The 19,943-nt window shown below is 46.4% G+C and overlaps 1 protein-coding gene across 7 annotated transcripts in view; it reads left to right on the forward strand.

The window, feature by feature from the left end:
• The window catches only part of LOC137491181 (NACHT, LRR and PYD domains-containing protein 3-like), a 38,347-nt gene that overhangs the window by 12,213 nt on the left and 6,191 nt on the right, over nt 1–19,943 (forward strand). For 5 of the 7 annotated variants that reach the window (XR_012402466.1, XR_012402465.1, XM_073948128.1 and 2 more), the window contains 5 exons: nt 432–605; nt 714–887; nt 1,018–1,191; nt 1,317–1,490; nt 1,621–1,794. Coding sequence is in view for 5 of the 7 variants with exons in the window: in XM_073948128.1 (XP_073804229.1) it covers nt 432–605; nt 714–887; nt 1,018–1,191; nt 1,317–1,490; nt 1,621–1,794 (870 nt within the window). In the remaining 2 variants the exon portion in view is untranslated. Of the gene's footprint in view, nt 1–431; nt 606–713; nt 888–1,017; nt 1,192–1,316; nt 1,491–1,620; nt 1,795–14,937; nt 15,388–19,943 lie in introns of those variants that run through there. The other 2 variants (XM_073948131.1, XM_073948130.1) reach the window with 2 other exon arrangements.

Consider the following 19,943-nt stretch of genomic DNA (forward strand, 5'->3'; position numbering starts at 1 on the left):
TTTACTCCATTTTCAGACATTCTTTTCAATACTTTATTTTTTACCCAATACAATAATATAATCTCTGCTTTCTGTTAACACATTGAAATGTAGATAGTGTAATGACAGCTCTAATCTGTTAACATGAGCTTGGAAATCAAATCAAATCACTTTTTTGTCACATTATCAGCAGCAGGTGTGCCATGATGAGTGATAATCATAGGGGAAAGCAAAATATTGGCTATAAGCAAAACTGTGAATTGTTAGCTAAAGCATGTTTTTATGTTTATTTTAAAGCCTTGGGTTCTCCCTTAAATTCAGTATTTACAGAGTCCATATAGTGATTTTTATCTTTTCTCAAGCTAAAACACACCATTCAATTGTTTTTGTTTCTGCTCTGGATTACCCCTGCTAGATAAATACAAAATCATTATTTCTGCTTTTCCTCACAGCCTACAGGGCTGTAATCTTACAACTCAGTGCTGTGAGAGTTTGTCTTCAGCTCTACAATCCTCAAACTGTGTGCTGAGAGAGCTGGACCTGAGTAACAATGACCTGCAGGATTCAGGAGTGAAGCTTCTCTTTGATGGACTGAAGAGTCAACACTGTAAACTGGACACACTGAGGTCTGAGTTTAAACACCTGATTGATTGATGAATGGATTGATTATAATTATGTATTGCATTAAATAAATTACTAAAAATTACACTGTAATTTTAATAATTTTTTCTCAGGTTGGTCATGTGTAATCTCACTGTTCAGTGCTGTGAGAGTTTGTCTTCAGCTCTACAATCCTCAAACTGTGTGCTGAGAGAGCTGGACCTGAGTAACAATGACCTGCAGGACTCAGGAGTGAAGCTTCTCTCTGATGGACTGAAGAGTCAACACTGTAAACTGGAGACACTGAGGTCTGAGTTTAAACATCTGATTGATTGATTGATTGATTGATTGATTGATTGATTGATTATAATTATTACTTACATCAACTAAATAACTAAAAATTACATTGTAAATTAGATTTGTTTTCTTATTTCTCAGATTTGTCATGTGTAAACTCACTGTTCGGTCTTGTGAGAGTTTGTCTTCAGCTCTACAATCCTCAAACTGTGTGCTGAGAGAGCTGGACCTGAGTAACAATGACCTGCAGGATTCAGGAGTGAAGCTTCTCTCTGATGAACTGAAGAGTCCAAACTGCAAACTAGAAACACTGAGGTCTGAATTCAAACACCTGGCTGATTGATTGATTGACTGACTGATTGATTGATTATAATTATTATTTACATGAAGTGAATGACAAAAAATACACTATAAATTGGATTTGTTTTACTATTTCTCAGATTGGTCATGTGTAAACTCACTGATCAGTGCTGTGAGAGTTTGTCTTCAGCTCTACAATCCTCATACTGTGTCTTGAGAGAGCTGGACCTGAGTAACAATGACCTGCAGGATTCAGGAGTGAAGCTTCTCTCTGATGGACTGAAGAATCCAGACTTTAAACTGGAGACACTGAGGTCTGAGTTCAAACACCTGACTGACTGATTGATTGATTTAATGTTTTATTAATTAATTATAATCATTATTTACATGAAGTGAATGACAAAAAAATACAGTGTAAATTTGATTTGTTTTCTTCTTTCTCAGATTGGTCATGTGTAATCTCACTGTTCAGTGCTGTAAGAGTTTGTCCTCAGCTCTACAATCCTCAAACTGTGTGCTGAGAGAGCTGGACCTGAGTAACAATGACCTGCAGGATTCAGGAGTGAAGCTTCTCTCTGATGGACTGAAGAGTCAACACTGTAAACTGGAGACACTGAGGTAAATGATTCTCCACTCTACAATAACTACAAAAATATTTCATAATAGCCCACATTATTTCATATTAGGGTTTTTCACGCTTGAACATGTTAACCCTGGGTGATACTAAACCCCAGATAACAGGAATTATGGTTTATCAGTAATTCTGTTTTACACTGCCCATACCTGTAGTTAACAAATAATCCAGATTGTTGATTATCAGATGATTCATTAACTGTACATCCTAACCCCCTGTTTAACTCTCTTATTAGCATATTTGCTCTTCTGCTTTGGAGCTGACTCAGATGACTGGTGCTGTGTGTGGAGGTTCTTTAACTTGACACAGCATCTAATAATACTGAGCTCAAGTGTGCAGTGCTTCAGCAGACGTGAGGCGTAAGAATAATCATAACACCATCATAATGGTAATGAGCTAAATGAGCTCTCCTCATGCTGTCAGGTATATTAAATGTCTTTGTGGTAGGTCATTAGTTTCAAGAAGACAAAAGCTGCTTTTCCACTATCGTGCCAAACCGTTCTAAGAACACTTCGGTACGGTTACGGTTGTTTCTCCACTGAGCCTGGAACGGCGCGGCACGATTACAAACCGTTCTCGGCACGGAATTCTCGGCACGGTTAGACAACCGTGCTGAGCTGTGCTGACAGATTCTGTGTGTTGACGTCGCGACTCGGTTGCTAAGCTACCACAGCTGGCTCAGCAGAAGCGCGCTAGTCATCAGACATCCTCAATAAACTACAGTACATTTAATATAAAATAATGATCCAGGTCTAAACGATACAGTTTGAAAAAGGTTTTAAAACCATAGAGCAGTCTCTGGCAGAGAAGTGAATAACTCATCACATTCTTACGAAGATATTTTATTCATTAAAGTTATTATTTTATTGACTTGAATACAGACCTACTTCGCCTGCCTGAATGTGAGTTTATTGCACGCAGCGCTGTATTTCACAGCACAAAACTCGCTCTGATCCGGGAGAGACATGCCAGCGATTTGCGCTGCTGACTTTTTTTTCCTGCTGCGCATCGAATAAAGCGAATAAAGTCACGCTTAGCATCGTCGATGCCCAAATTCCACAACAACATAACTAAATCCATGGAACACGAACTTGCAGACTCTTTTAACAACGAGGAAATAATTGCGCTTTTTAATTCAAAGCCAGGACAGCTTGTTAATTCCGGCGAGACCACCTGAAGGACGGCGTGTTGTAATGTCGGCTGTCCAAAAGACTTTGCTTGAAAGCTTTGCGGAGCGGCACTGTAACTGTCCAAGGTACTGTTGAATGATTTATATTATAGCATATGCACTAATAAACAAGTCAAAACAATGAATTAATTAAATAAATATGGATTCTTAAATGTCAGTGTTGCTTTTACTCAAAAAATATCAATACGTTTTGACAAATGTTTTATAAAAATAAAATGAGCAATTTTCATCATTTCAGCTATAGGCAATTATATGATTCAGTTATACATAAGTTATATGACATTTATGAGGCATGTAACATGTTTCTGTGTTTTTGATTTTTTTGTGGGGATCTTTAATATAGCTACGCAAATATTTTCTAAAACGTCAAGCAATAATTCGCCTTCAGCTTGTTAGTTAATTATGAAAACAAAATAATTATAATAATAAAAATTAAATTATCAAAATAAAAAGATAATAGAGCAGCATTTTGCTAAATATAATAGTCCTTTATATGCTTTAAATCCTGCTATATATGTGTTGTTTCATATTCGTTTTTTATTTCACTTGCTGCATTCGTTATTTAATGTTTGAATAGTAAAACAAATAACAGCCATCGCTTAATTGGTTTCATTTTAACATCATAATGTAGTATATTTTATATCATTATCAACTTTTGATATAAAAACGCAGTGTAATTTAATTGATTGTTAAAAATGAAATAATTTATGTGCTGTGTTTTTATTAGTGAAAGTGCCCGCTCAACTTTGACAAGGCCTGTCCAAAATGATATTTCTGCCACTATACAAATGCACTATTATTGTTGTCTTATCATTCTTTATTTTTCTGTTATGTTCAGAGATTTTAAATATTTATTTCCCCTCTAATTATTTTCAATCATCACGTTACATTTAGGTAATTTTCCCTCCAAATAAAATTTAGCCAGAGCTGCGCAACATATAAATAAATAAGGGTGCACATGTACCTATATTTAGCACCCATTTGATAGAGCGGCATAACAGTGTTTAGTCACATGGTTGCTTTTGCTTTTATGAAAAAAAAAATACTTGTTTCGGCTCTTATTTAACTTTAATTGAACAAAGGGAGCCGTTTACATTGCGTTACCAAGGCAACTACTGATGCGTTCCCCTTCGGGGGGAACTTCAGCACTATAAGTGGATTTGATTTGTAAAATCCACGCATTGGGAGGATTCGGATCAGAAGCCGCTTGTCTGGAGAGTATTGAACGGGCCAATGAATGAAATTAATTGGCAGCGTAAGCTTGCGCAGGTGTGCGACATCTGCAATTATCTCAGCATATAAGCACACCTGAAGCCAGCAGACGCCATCCTTTTCGCTTCAGATCCTTTCTGAGTGAGTCGATGAGGGTTCCTCTTGCTGATCAGCACTTCAGAGCGAACGAGTGTGTCTCCCGGTCCAGAGTGGGTCTTCGCGGTGGCAGACGGTCGAGCTGGGTTACTCCCTTGCCTGCGGTTCTTTGGGTCCGGTCCTCCAGAGCGGTGCGTATAGTTGCAACTTTCCTAAAAGAGCAACACAGTCGTGCAGCACGTCCTTTTCAGGATGGCGCTCCGACTGTGCGTTTCTGGATGCGGGGGTTTCCTGGCTCCGGATGATGGACACGATCACTGCATTGCATGTTTGGGGGTCCAGCATGTTAATGCGGTGCTCGCGGGCGGTTCATGTCGTCATTGCGATGCCATGACCGTTGCACAGCTAAGATCGCGGCTAACTTTCGCAAGAGAGCGAGCCACCCCAGTTGCCTCCTGTTCTAAAAAAGCAGCGGGCGCTCGGGCAGATCTGAGGGTTTCAGCGGGAGATAATCCGCCGCCCACGGGCTCGCGGACCTCTCGCTCCTCATGGCGCTCCATCCAAGCTTCGGGTGGTGAGAGTGATCCGTCTAACCAGATGGTAGCTCTCACACTCGCTGACACCGGAGATCAGATGTCCGCCGCGGCATCGGAGGGTGGGCTTTCACTGTCCGACGAAGATCCGGACCCGCTCGCCCCCTCCGGGCAGGTGAGCGCTGTCAAATCGGATCCTGAAGCGGACATGTTAGCCGTGCTTTCCCGGGCTGCTTCGGCCGTGGGGTTGGAGATGGTTTATCCCCCAGCTCCGCGGCCGGACCGACTAGATGGGTGCTACGTAGAGGACCAGAAGGCGAAGCCTTCGAAGCCTCTCGTCCCCTTCTTCCCGGAAGTGCACAGTAGGCTCACGCAGTCTTGGAGGGCACCTTTCTCTGCCCGTGCTGCGTGTGCCTCCGCCCTCACCGCCCTTGACGGCGGAGCTGCCAGGGGGTATGAGGCGATCCCGTCAGTGGAGCGCGCTATCGCGGTCAATCTTTGTCCGCGCGGCGCCTCTACGTGGCGGGGTTTGCCCCGCCTCCCGTCCAAAGCCTGTAGGTTGTCTGCCTCCCTCGGAGCCAGAGCTTATAAGGCTGCGGGCCAGGCTGCTTCTGCTTTGCACGCGATGGCCACCTACCAGCGCTACCAAGCGCAGGCGCTGGCCGAGCTGCACGAGGGCGGGTCCAACCCAAGCTTATTACATGAGCTGCGCACCGCGACCGACTATGCTATTCGGACTACTAAGTCCGCCGCGTGTGCGCTGGGGAGGACGATGTCCACACTTGTGGTTCAGGAACGCCACCTCTGGCTAAACCTGGCCGATATGCGCGACGTTGACAAAGTTCGCTTTCTTGACTCGCCCATATCCCAGGCTGGCCTGTTCGGCGACACCGTCGGTGATTTCACCCAGGAATTCAAGGCGGTGAAAGAGCAGTCGGATGCGATGGGCAATGTCATCTATCGGCGTGGCCGTAAGCCCGCTCCGTCCGCCGAGCCATCCACTTCCGCTGTTCCTCGCCGAGGGCGCCCGCCAACGAGTGCTGCCCCGCCCCCGCCTGCGCCTCCGGCCAAGCGGGCGCGGCGTTCACCTCGAAAGCAGGCAGCCCCTCCTGCCCAGGGCGCCGTTAAGTCCGGTAAACGGACCGCGAAGCGTCCCTGAGACAGGCCATCCGGAGAAGAGGAAACTTGCTCTTTCCCCGCTGGAGGGCGGGGCCCCGATAACAACGGTACTTTTCAGTGCCACCAAAACATCAGTAAAAGAGCACTTTTTCCCTTCCCCGGATGTGACTGCACGAGTTCTGCCAGTCCGGGACGCGCTGCCTTCCGGCTCGCAGACTCTACGTGCTTCGCCAGTGGCTCACGAGCGCTGGGGGGACGGTCTCCCTTCCCTCAGCCCTCCAGCCCCCTCTCCGGAGTCAGGGTGCGGAGCCAGAGCGAATCGCTCTCCTCCAGCTCTTCCGCGGGACCCTCGTGCTTCCCGGATCAGCACACCCACTCCGCGCTGCCCCACCGCTGGTACGTCAGCGATTGTAGCGATGACTCCATTAGCGAGGGCTCTGCCTGCCTGGTTAGCGCGGGCCAGCCCCTCGCGGTGGCTCATACGCACAATCAGACTCGGTTACGCGATTCAGTTCGCGAAACGGCCCCCCAAGTTTACGGGCGTGTATTTCTCCAGGGTCAGCCCCCTGTCCGCCCCTGTCTTGCGAGAGGAGATTGCTGCCCTCCTGGCGAAGGGTGCAATCGAGCCGGTTCCTCCAGCCGAGATGGAGAGTGGGTTTTACAGCCCATACTTCATCGTACCCAAAAAGAGCGGTGGGTCACGGCCAATCCTAGATCTGCGCGTTTTGAACCGCTCTCTGCACAGGCTGCCGTTCAGAATGCTCACGCAGAGACGCATTCTCCAATGCGTTCGTCCTCGAGATTGGTTTGCAGCCATAGACCTGAAGGACGCGTATTTCCATGTCTCCATTCTTCCACGCCACCGCCAATTTCTGCGGTTTGCGTTCGAGGGTCGAGCGTGGCAGTACAAGGTCCTCCCCTTCGGGCTCTCTCTGTCTCCGCGGGTCTTCACCAAACTCGCGGAGGGTGCCCTAGCGCCCCTTCGGCTCGCGGGCATTCGCATACTCCATTATCTCGACGACTGGCTGATTTTAGCCCACTCGCGGGAGCAATTGATTATGCACAGGGACAAGGTGCTTCGGCATCTCCGCCTACTGGGGCTTCAGGTCAACCGAGAAAAGAGCAAACTCGCCCCCGTGCAGAGGATTTCTTTTCTTGGGATGGAGCTGGACTCGATCACCATGGTAGCGCACCTCTCCGAGGAACGCGCTCGCCTGTTGCTGAACTGTCTGAGGGAGCTCGACAGCAAACTAGTGGTCCCACTGAAGTTCTTTCAGAGGCTCCTGGGGCATATGGCATCCGCAGTCACGCCGCTCGGGTTGCTCCATATGAGACCACTTCAGCACTGGCTTCACGATCAGGTCCCCAGACGCGCATGGCACGCGGGCACACACCGGGTCTCGGTTACTGCGCTGTGTCGCCGCGCCCTCAGCCCTTGGAACGACCCCTCGTTCCTACAGGCCGGTGTGCCTCTAGGACAGGCGTCCAGCCATGTTGTTGTTTCAACAGACGCTTCCAACACGGGTTGGGGGGCCGTGTGTCGCGGGCATGCGGCTGCGGGCCTCTGGAAGGGTGCCCAGCTGCATTGGCATATCAATCGCCTAGAGCTGTTGGCAGTGTTCCTCGCTCTCCACCGCTTTTTACCGGTGCTGGAGCGGCAACACGTGCTGGTCAGGACGGACAGTACGGCGGCGGCGGCGTATATCAACCGCATGGGGGGTATGCGCTCTCGCCGCATGTCTCAGCTCGCCCGCCGTCTGCTCCTCTGGAGTCACCCGCGGCTGAAATCGCTGCGCGCCATTCACGTCCCAGGCACGCTCAATCGTGCAGCCGATGCGCTCTCACGACAGCTGTTACGCCCTGGAGAATGGAGACTCCACCCCGAGTCTGTTCAGCTGATATGGGCGCGATTCGGGGAGGCCCAGATCGATCTGTTTGCTTCCCCCGAGAAAGCTCACTGCCAGTTGTTTTTTTCCCTGACCGAGGGCTCTCTCGGCACGGATGCACTGGCCCACAGCTGGCCTCGGGGCATGCGCAAGTATGCGTTTCCCCCAGTGAGCCTGCTCGCGCAGTTTCTGTGCAAGGTCAGGGAGGACGAGGAACAGGTTCTGCTAGTTGCGCCCCTTTGGCCCAACCGGACCTGGATATCAGAGCTCTCACTCCTCGCGACGACCCTCCCCTGGCGGATCCCTTTGAGAGAGGACCTACTCTCTCAGGGACAGGGCACCATCTGGCACCCTCGCCCCGATCTTTGGAACCTCCACGTGTGGTCCCTAGACGCGAGGAAGACTTGGGTAACCTACCGACTGCGGTGGTTAATACCATCACTCAGGCTAGAGCCCCCTCCACGAGGCGCGCCTACGCCCTGAAGTGGAGTCTATTCACTGAATGGTGCGTCTCTCGCAGAGAAGACCCCCGAAATTGCCAGATTAGTGTTGTGCTCTCTTTCCTTCAAGAGAAGTTGGACAGCAGGCTGTCGCCCTCCACTCTCAAGGTTTACGTGGCCGCCATCTCCGCTTATCATAGCGCGGTAGCTGGCGGCACCGTGGGAAAGCATAACCTGGTCATCCAGTTCCTTAGGGGTGCTAGGCGAATTAATCCATCTCGCCCCCCTCTCATGCCCTCTTGGGATCTCGCCCTCGTTCTCACGAGTCTGCGATCCGATCCCTTTGAGCCACTCGAATCAGTATCTCTAAGATTTCTGTCCCTGAAGACAGCTCTGCTGGTTGCGTTGGCCTCCATCAAGAGGGTCGGGGACCTGGAGGCATTTTCGGTCAGTGACTCGTGCCTGGAATTCGGGCCGGATTACTCTCACGTCATCCTGAGACCCCGCCCCGGTTATGTGCCCAAGGTTCCTACCACCCCCTTTAGAGATCAGGTAGTGAACCTGCAAGCGCTGCCCCCGGAGGAGGCAGACCCAGCCCTTTCTTTACTTGTCCAGTTCGCGCTCTGCGCATTTATGTGGACCGTACTCAGAATTTTAGATCATCTGAGCAGCTCTTTGTCTGTTATGGCGGTCGGCAGCAGGGAAGTGCCGTATCGAAACAAAGATTATCCCACTGGATTGTGGATGCCATTTCACTCGCTTATTCGAGTCGAGGTCAGCCGTGTCCCCCGGGAGTTCGTGCACACTCCACTCGGAGCGTTGCATCCTCTTGGGCGCGTGCACGCGGCGCCTCTCTAACAGACATCTGTAGAGCTGCGGGCTGGGCGACACCCAACACATTTGCAAGGTTTTACAATCTGCGAGTGGAGCCGGTTTCCTCAAGGGTATTAGGTAACCCTTTGGTGATTGAGGAGACAACTCGGTAGGGTGTTGAAACACGCTTGCTGCGCCATTCTCCCTAACACGGAGGTACGTGCGCCTTTGTTATCTGTCAGTAAAGTTCCCCGTCAGGTGAGCCCTGCAGATTCCTCCGTGGCCCCCAGCACTGACTCAGCGGAGGAGTCACTTGCTGGCCCACTACGTTGTAGGTCTGCCCGCTGGTCAGCCCGCGTTTTGGGTATAGGTGCCTGCTATGCGTGATCCCCACTAGGCGATCCCATATGCTTATTCCGCCACGGTTAAGTCCCCCCCCTGGGCTGACCCGTGTCTTCCCTCTCCGCTAACCACTCTTTTTCTATGTGTACTCCCCCTTTTTAGGGCTAGTCCATATGTAAATTCTGCCATCTATCCCCCCCTTGGGTAACGGATGGCCTCCGCAGCGTCCTCCCTATCGGGATTGCACGCTTCCCAACGTACTGTCGTATTTCCTAGAATTATCTAGATGCTCACGACTTCCCAAAAAATATATCTAAATCCGTAAAACTTCTGTTGAAGTAGGATAAATTAGGGCCAGGGACACGTTGGAGGACCGCGCCCCCCATGATGTGGGTGCGTCACGCTTGCTTGACTATCTCCTCATCGGGGGTGTTGGTAAGGTGCAGTCATTATGGCGCTTTCAATGGGCTCCCAATGCGTGGATTTTACAAATCAAATCCACTTATAGTGCTGAAGTTCCCCCCGAAGGTGAACGTTCGAGGTTACTAAAGTAACCCTTTGTTCCCCGAGGAGGGGAACGGAAGCACTATACTCCGTCGCCATAATGACTGTCCCTTAGCTGTTTGAAAGTCTCTTCAGCTTAAAAGGATGGCGTCTGCTGGCTTCAGGTGTGCTTATATGCTGAGATAATTGCAGATGTCGCACACCTGCGCAAGCTTACGCTGCCAATTAATTTCATTCATTGGCCCGTTCAATACTCTCCAGACAAGCGGCTTCTGATCCGAATCCTCCCAATGCGTGGATTTTACAAATCAAATCCACTTATAGTGCTTCCGTTCCCCTCCTCGGGGAACGAAGGGTTACTTTAGTAACCTCGAACGTTTTGTGTAATGTTTTAAAGAGCTTTGTCGCAGCACGACAGTGGAAAATGAAACCGTATCCGTGCTGTCTGGCCCGGTTTGGCACGGAATGGAACAGTTCTGTTTAAAGAACGATTCAGCACGATAGTGGAAAAGCGGCTAAAGACAAAAGTACAAATGAAAGCACACAAGGAGCAAATCATGTCATCTAACATCTCCTGATCACTCCAGTTCACACTTTCCATCTCTGAATATGTATTTTCTCTCACTAACTGCTGTTTACATGATGCACGCTTCCCCTTACTGTCATGAGCCTCGCTGATCAGCTTCTGGTTGGCTGTTTCTGTTGCCAAGTGTCCAGCAGCAACAAGCACACATTGCTCTGTCACACACTGAACACACTTACAGTAGCACAATAAGAGATGTGACGATTATAGATTTTGGTTTTTAGGATTATAGTCTGAGAAATAATCACAGTTTCATGGTTATTATGATTATTAAGCAATCATTAATTTCAGAACACTACTAGTTTAGAAAATCACATGAGAACTACACATTTTACAGTGTTATTTACAGCTGCTCAGTACCTTAATACTAATACAACACAAAATAACAATAAAACAAACACTAGTCCATTTCCCTCCTTGTGCCTAAAATAGGTAATAACAAGTAATACAACAAGTAATAATTTTACACTGAAAATAAACAACAATGAATAAGTAAATAAAAACAGGAATAAACAAAAATGGTATTTGTCTAATGCAGGGCTTAAATGCAGTAGCGCCAGAATAAATGCAGGAGCGCCAGAATAAATGTAGGAGTGCCAGAATAAATGTAGGAGTGCCAGAAAAAAATATGAGCTCCAGAATAAATGCAGGAGCGCCAGAATAAATGTAGGAGTGCCAGAATAAATGCAGGAGTGCCAGAATAAATGTAGGAGCGCCAGAATAAATGTAGGAGCGCCAGAATAAATGTAGGAGTGCCATAAAAAATGTAAGAGCTCCAGAATAAATGTAGGAGTGCGAGAATAAATGCAGGAGCGCCAGAATAAATGCAGGAGCGCCAGAATAAATGTAAGAGCTCCAGAATAAATGCAGGAGTGCGAGAATAAGTGCAGGAGCACCAGAATAAATGCAGGAGTGCCACAATAAATGCAGGAGCTCCACAGCAAATAGTTTATTAACAGATTTATTGTATTTGAAAACATCCTCAATCAGGACTAATAGTGGTGTCAAAATTAATTGTTTCTTCGGTGCACACAATTCTGTATTGTTTCAGTAATCATAACCGGTTATTATGTACTGATGTCATTTATCTCAATGAGCGTGAGTGTACAAAATTCCCCCTATCGCGCATGAGCGAGAGAGACTTCTCTAGACAGGCTTGGTGCATGCGCGTTTATTCAGTTCAGCCGTACCCTGCAAAGTATGACAGCACGGAGACTCCGCTTCTCTGTTTAAACTGCTAAAAAGAATATATACTTGTTGTGTGGTATCACTGTGCGCGTATAAAAATGTAAGTAATTATCGTTCTTATCATTTTAGAAGTATTTATAATGTGTCTGGTATAATATGGTCTAATTTACCTCAGAAAATCTAAACCCAGTGTACAATCGCGGCAGTGCCCGATAGTTTAATTATTTATTTAATTGTTATCATACGTCCGTTTACTTTCACTACTTTAACAGTTTCAACGACGATATTAAGTTTGTTTCATATTGTCATATGAATAACTATCATGCGGAGCGCACGTGATAGTCACACAGGCGCATGCACAAAGTGTAATCTGATACCACTAATTAGTGCCTATAGCAGCTGCGCTGCTCTTTTGAGTTATATTGCACGTACTCCATATATGTATCAGTAAAGATTGTTTGAGTGATTGAATATTGTTTATAACTTTGTATATTTGTCACTTTATACCTTTTATGTATATTTACAATTTATTCCTGTTCTTTGACAGAAACCGCACCATATAATCACACAAAAGTGAATGTCCTTATAAAGAAATAAAGGAAATTGGACATGTTCATTCTGGAGTAGCTGCAGTTCTTTCTAACAGAAGAATTAGGCCAGTTGGGGTCCAACCACACAATAGCGTACAGAATATCCCACAACGAGTATTTACAACACAATTCAGGACCAGCCCGTGGCATAGGCACCATAGGCATATGCTATGTACATCCAGGGGGGCGCCAGAAATGAGCGCTGTTCAGTTGGTTTTGTTTTCAATTTTCCTGACACACATTCAGTTATAGACGGCATTAACTAAAAAACCTTAAAAGCCCTAAAAAGATCTAAAGTGTGTTTCCTACAAAAAGACAAAGCTGGTTATGTTTCACAGCTGTCTTTTTTTTGCTCGACATTACGATCACTGCTCCGTTTAAAGCCTTGTTTATACTCGACGCGTCCGCTTGTTCGCTTGAGTGCGCGCGGCGAATGTGACGTCATTGCGGAGTTTGCGGAGGTTCGCTTTGGGTGCGCGCGGCATGATTTCGGCTGGCGGTGCATAGGGCATTTTTTGAGGCTGGAGCGAAGAGTGCGCGTGGCGCCGCAACTGATTGTTGCACTTTGAAGAGATTTAACTGAAACAGTAGGACTGAACACACATCTTATGACTCGTGATCAGAGAGATAATCAAATGATCAATAATTATTGGCTAGAAATTGCAACAGCCATGGGAAAAGAGAAAGTTTTTGTTAAAAAATTTGGAAAAACCTGAAAAATAAGTTTATTAAAATCAAAAGAGGCCATGGCAAAATTTATACAATTACAGAATATGTTTTTCCACCAGTCATAGGTTTTGCACTGATGTATTTTGTTTAATTTTGTATTAAAAAACTATTTAATAGTTACAAAACTATAATGAAGTCACAAAATTATTTTTGATAACTGGAAAGGAATAGATATACTGATGCCCTGTTTCTCTGGGCTTTATTGTTGATAATGGTCAGGAATGTTGGACCACTGCCTTTTTAGCATAAGAATAGGACAGAAACCAGCCAGACAGTAATGTGTGAATTGTGGTGCGGGCTAAATCTAAAATAATCTGTATTTTTAAGTAAGTGTGCTTTTTTAGCTTTTATTTTTGCGATAATAAAACATTTATTTGTAGAGCAACTCATGTTCTGTTGTCATTAATATTTTAATAAATTGTAATAGGTTAACTTAATAGGTTAACTGTCCGAGATATGAACAAAAGCAAGTGATGACCAATAATTATTTGCTTGAAATAAAAACTGCCGTGGGAAAGGAGGAAAGTTTATGTAAAAAAAAAATAGGAAAAAAAACCCGAGGAGTAAGTTTGTTTATGCCAAAAGAAATCCTAGCAAAAGTGGAGACCGGGGTACACAATTACAGAATATGTTTTTCCACCAGTCATAGCTTTTACACTAACGCATGTTATTGGATCGTATTTTGTAATCTGTATTTTTTTACTAAGTGTACTTTTTATTTTTTGCTTTTATCCCTGCCATGATAAAAATATATTTGTAGAGCGACTCATGTTTTCTTGTGATTAATATTGTAATAAACTTTAAAAGGTAAAACTGTCAGATATGGAAAAAGGCAGGTGATGCATCCAAGTTTGATTAAAAAAATCTTAAAGGTTATAAAAATGTTTTTAATCATTAAAATAATTTATAAAAAACAATACAAATAATTAGTTTAAAATATTGAAAGCTATTATGATATGAAGTACTTCTGGAAAGTTTCTACTTCTCTGTTTATCCGTCTGATTTTAAGGTGGGTTTCTTTTGACCACCCCCTGTCGTTTAAAGAATATCACAACGGCTAACGCAGGGAGTATAAAAGCCTCAACCATTTCGCGAGGGGCGTGCGCAGTTAGAGCAGGTGCGCGATGCGGCGCCAGGTGTGAGTATAATTCCAGCTTAAAGCCCTCGCAATATGTGTTTAGCCGGGAGAGCTCGCACTGAGAGGAGCTCTCAGTAAGTGACCGTCGGAAAAGTGCTTTTTTTTTTTTTCGTTTTTTTTTTTTTTTTTCATTTTTCTGCTCCGCTCAGCGTGAGCTCTCCCTGTTGCGAAGGCTTAAGAGTGTGCGCATGTGTGTGTGTTTGTTTGTTTGTTTGGTGCTGTCTATGTTTGTGTATGTGTTTGAATGAGAGACAGTGTGGGGCTGTGTGTCTGTGTGTTTATACAGACAGCTTGTTATAGCCTCCCCCCTAAAATATAATACTGTATATGGAAAGCATTGTCAATGCAACAAGATATCGAATTGAACCGGACTGAAGGCATAATAATCGTAACCGAACCGATCAATGAGACCAGTACAGGTTTACAGCTCTAAGGACTAACAAAAAGCAGAGATATTTATTTAACTAATTCTGTAATCATAATGACTTCATTATTGATATTTGTGCAGAAAATCCAAAATGAATGTCTAATAAATAAAAGATATTAATGATAACATGCTTACATGACAATAATACTAACAATGAATAACATTTCTCATCACCAGGCTGCCTTGAATGTGCTTGAATGTGAGTTATCTGCTATAAAAAGTCTGTTTACTGCTGTTTATCACTGTTACTTTATTTTAAAAAAATAGCATCAAACACAAATGAAGCATTGCAAATTATTATTTTTATATGTATGTCATTCATTTTCTTGTCGGCTTAGTCCCTTTATAATTCTGGGGTCACCACAGCGGAATGAACCGCCAACTTATCCAGCAAGTTTTAACGCAGCAGATGCCCTTCCAGCCGCAACCCATCTCTGGGATGACATCCACACATACACACACACTACGGACAATTTAGCCTACCCAATTCACCTGTACCGCATGTCTCTGGACTGTGGGGGAAACCGAAGTACCTGGAGGAAACCCATGCGAACGCAGGGAAAACATGCAAACTCCACACAGAAACGCCAACTGAGCCGAGGATCGAACCAGCGACCTTCTTGCTGTGAACGTGCTACCCACTGCGCCACTGCATCACCTTATATGTATGTCAATTTAATAAATAATATTTCTGCTAGAAAACAATTATAATTAATCAATCAGTTCAATGCTGAAAGCTACACAGCAGCCATCAGTAACTAAGTAAGAAAAGAAAAGAAAAGAAAGGAAGAAATGTCTCACTTCTGTCTCTCTTTAAATGTTTTGTGTCATTGTAAATGCTCAGTCTCGTTATGCGCTGATTTACATTTTCCTGTGTCTGGGAATAAAGCAGGCGAGTCAACCGACCCAATATATGAGCAGGATTCTCACGATGACCACCAGCTCAAAACTGTACAGTTCTTCATTATAAGCCGCAGCTTCAGTTTAAACTTAGTAAAGGCGAAGTTCTTTGGCGATGACGTGTAGAGTGTTCAATTTTTCATTTAGCAGACATTTGTGCTGAACATCGAGATTCAGGCCATTAATCAGCTGAGACACTCTGAGTCTTTCAGCACTCTCTCTGAGAACACTCTCTCGGCTGGCGGATCAACATTCACCTCATCATCGCTCTCATTGGTGCCATTGTTTGTAACTGTAGGTGGGTTTGCAAACCTGTGGACTTTTCATTGTGTCTTCCTCAAACTTTAGCCGTTTGCTTTTTCTGCAGTCACAAAAGCTCTCTCTATCGGAAATAACGAACTAGCCTGAATTTGCCTTATATACCCACAGTCAAAATGACAGTTTTTCTTGTTTGCTTTGACCTGGTTAAAGAAACTAGATTCCGTGTTTACAATTAATAAACCGTGATGAATTAAAGCACGTTTAATAGTGAAACTGGTTAATCATTGCATCCCTAACCACAATGCAGTGTTGACATTACAAATACGATGCTAACACCACTCTATAGCAGCGATTCATAACCTTGGGTAAAGTGCAGCGCTAACACTGCTTTCAGATTACAGGTGTAAACATGTCTTTACCTGCTTTAACAGCAGTTGAATGTAATGGGTGTCCCATCAGCAACACACCCGTCCATATTAACTCAGATCTTGGACTCAATGAAAGAAGCCATCCACCATTGCACTCAATCAGATTTATTTTCTCCGTCTGAGATAAAACAAAGATATGTAGTGTAGGAAATTGCAGGATTAACATTCAGCTCTCTCTCTTTCACAGTCACACCGATCTCTGTGAATCTACATGTAAACATTTTCTTAAACTCAAAAACAATACATAAAAATTAATAAACAACATACCTGAGATAAAACAAAGACATGTAGTGTGGGAAATTGCAGGATTAACATTCAGCTCTCTCTCTAAAAGTACAAAAAATACAAAAACTTTCTCGTTGGGGTATTGTATACAACACTAAAATGCAGTAGCAATGTAATGTTTCAGCTAGCAAAACACAAATTATATCAATCGTTCCAATATAAACATTAGGAAATCAACACAGGAACTAATGTATTATTTACACAACATACACATCTGTTTTGATCGATAAAATTATATAAAATTGTTTATATCATCCCTTTTTAATCAGTTTGCAAGAGAGAGAGAGAGAGACGAGCTGCGCTTACCTTTCACAGTCACACCAATTTATCAACCACAAAGGGGCACTCAAACACCATCTTATTTAAAATGCCTAATTTCATGTTATTCACCCTGATAAATTATATTATAATATCTTTTCAGATGTGGAGCCCCTTTAGTAGATTGGCAGAAGAAGAAACGTTCGAGGTTACTAAAGTAACCCTTCGGAAGCACTATAAGTGGATTTGATGTTCTAAATCCACGTATGGGAGGTTCGGTTCAGAAGCTACTCGTCTGAAAGAGTATTGAACGGGCCAATTAAGAATGAATTGGCAGCGCAAGCCTGCGCAGGTGTGCGGCATATGCAATCAACTGAGTATATAAGCACGCCTGGCGCCAGCAGACGCTATCCTTTTTAAGCTGAAGAGACTTTTAACAGCTAAGGGACAGTCATTATGGCGACGGAGTATAGTGCTTCCGTTCCCCTCCTCGGGGAACGAAGGGTTACTTTAGTAACCTCGAACGTTCCCCTTCGGGGGGAACTCCAGCACTATAAGTGGATTTGATGTTCTAAATCCACGTATGGGAGCCCATTGAAAGCGCCATAATGACTGCACCTTACCAACACCCACCATGAGAGAGCGGTCAGGCAAGCGTGACACACCCAGATCATGAGAGGCGTGGTCCTCCAACGTGCCCTTGGCCCTAACTTATCCCACTTCAAAAGAAGTTTTACGGAATAGGTATCTTTTTTGGGAGTCGCTAGCGTCTAGATAATTCTAGGAATACACGACAGTACGTTGGGAAGCGTGCCATCCCAGTAGGGAGGACGCTGCGGAGACCATCCGCACCCAATAGGGGGAAACAAATGGAATTACATATGGACTAACCCTGAAAGGGGGGAGTGCGCATAAAAGGTGGTTAGCAGATAGGGAAAGCACGGGTCCGCCCAGGGGGGGGGAACTTAACCGTGGCGGAAAAGCATAGGGGGATCACCAGCGGGGATCGGCCATAGCAGGCACCTATACCCAAAACGCGGGCTGACCAGCGGGCAGACCTACAACGTGATGGGCCAGCAAGTGACTCCTCCGCTGAGTCAGTGCTGGGGGCCTCGGAGGAATCTGCAGGGCTCACCGAATGGGGAACTTACTGACAGACAGGAGGGTGCATATCTCTCCGTGTTAGGGAAAAAAGGCACCGCAAGCGTGTACAACACCTACCGAGTTGTTTCCTCAATCACCAAAGGTACCTAGCACCCTTGAGGAAACCGGCTCCACTCGCAGATTATAAAATCTTGCAAATGTGTTGGGTGTCGCCCAGCCCGCAGCTCTACAAATGTCTGTTAAGAAGCGCCACGCGCACACGCCCAAGAGGATGCAACGCTCCGAGTGGAGTGCGCATGCACTCCCGGGGGGCGCAGCTGACCTCTGCTCAAATAAGCACATGAAATGGCCTCCACAATCCAGTGGGATAAACGTTGTTTAGACACGGCACTTCCCTGCTGCAGTCCGCCATAACAGACAAAGAGCTGCTCAGAAGATCTAAAGTTCTGAGTACGGTCCACATAAATGCGCAGAGCGCGAACTGGACAAAGTAAGGACAGGGCTGGGTCTGCCTCCTCCGGGGGCAGCGCTTGCAGGGTTACTACCTGATCTCTAAAGGGAGTGGTAGGAACTTTGGGCACATAACCCGGGCGGGGTCTCAGGATAACGTGAGAAAATCCCGGCCCGAATTCCAGGCACGAGTCACTGACCGAAAATGCCTCCAGGTCCCTGACCCTCTTAATGGAGGCCAACGCGACCAGCAGAGCTGTCTTCAGGGACAGAAATCGTAAAGATACTGTATCGAGTGGCTCGAAGGGATCAAATCGCAGGCTCGTGAGAACGAGGGCGAGATCCCAAGAGGGCGTGAGAGGGGGGCGAGTTGGATTAATTCGCCTAGCGCCTCTGAGGAACCGGATGATGAGGTTATGCTTTCCCACAGTGCCGCCAGCCACCGCGTCATGGTGAGCGGAGATGGCAGCAACGTAAACCTTGAGAGTGGAGGGCAACAGCCTACTGTCCAGCTTCTCTTGAAGGAAAGAGAGCACAACACTGATCTGGCAAGATCGGGGGTCTTCTCTGCGAGAGACACACCACTCAGTGAATAGACTCCACTTCAGTGCGTAGGCGCGCCTCGTAGAGGGGGCTCTAGCCTGAGTGATGGTATCAACCACTGCGGGCGGCAAGTTACCTAAGTCTTCCTCGCGTCTATGGACCACACGTGGAGGTTCCAGAGATCGGGGCGAGGGTGCCAGACGGTGCCTTGTCCCTGAGAAAGTAGGTCCTCTCTCAAAGGGATCTGCCAAGGGAGGGCTGTCGCGAGGAGGGAGAGCTCTGATATCCAGGTCCGGATGGGCCAGAGGGGCGCAACTAACAAAACCTGCTCCTCGTCCTCCCTGACCTTGCACATTAACTGCGCGATCAGGCTCACTGGGGGAAACGCATACTTGTGTATGCCCCGAGGCCAGCTGTGGGCCAGTGCATCCGTGCCGAGAGAGCCCTCGGTCAGGGAATAAAACAACTGGCAATGAGCGTTCTCGGGGGAAGCAAACAGATCAATCTGGGCCTCCCCGAATCGCGCCCATATTAGCTGGACAGACTCGGGGTGGAGTCTCCATTCTCCAGAGTGAATCTGCTGCCGTGAGAGCACATCGGCTGCACGGTTGAGCATACCTGGGATGTGAATGGCGCGCAGCGACTTCAGCCGCGGGTGACTCCAGAGGAGCAGACGGCGGGCGAGCTGAGACATGCGGCGAGAGCGCATACCCCCCATGCGGTTGATATACGCCGCCGCCGCCGTACTGTCCGTCCTGACCAGCACGTGTTGCTGCTCCAGCGCCGGAGAAAAACGGCGGAGAGCAAGGAACACTGCCAACAGCTCTAGGCGATTGATGTGCCAATGCAGCTGGGCACCTACCCACAGGCCCGCAGCTGCATGCCCGCGACACACGGCTCCCCAGCCTGTGCTGGAAGCATCTGTCGAAACAACAACATGACTGGACGCCTGTCCCAGAGGCACACTGGCCTGCAGGAACGAGGGGTCATTCCAGGGGCTGAGGGTGCGGCGACACAGCGCAGTAACAGAGACTCGGTGTGTGCCCGCATGCCATGCGCGTCTCAGAACTCGATCTTGAAGCCAGTGCTGAAGTGGTCTCATATGGAGCAATCCG

The sequence above is a fragment of the Danio rerio genome, chromosome 4 (genome assembly GCF_049306965.1).
Source record: "Danio rerio strain Tuebingen ecotype United States chromosome 4, GRCz12tu, whole genome shotgun sequence".
NCBI classification, from domain to species: domain Eukaryota; kingdom Metazoa; phylum Chordata; class Actinopteri; order Cypriniformes; family Danionidae; genus Danio; species Danio rerio.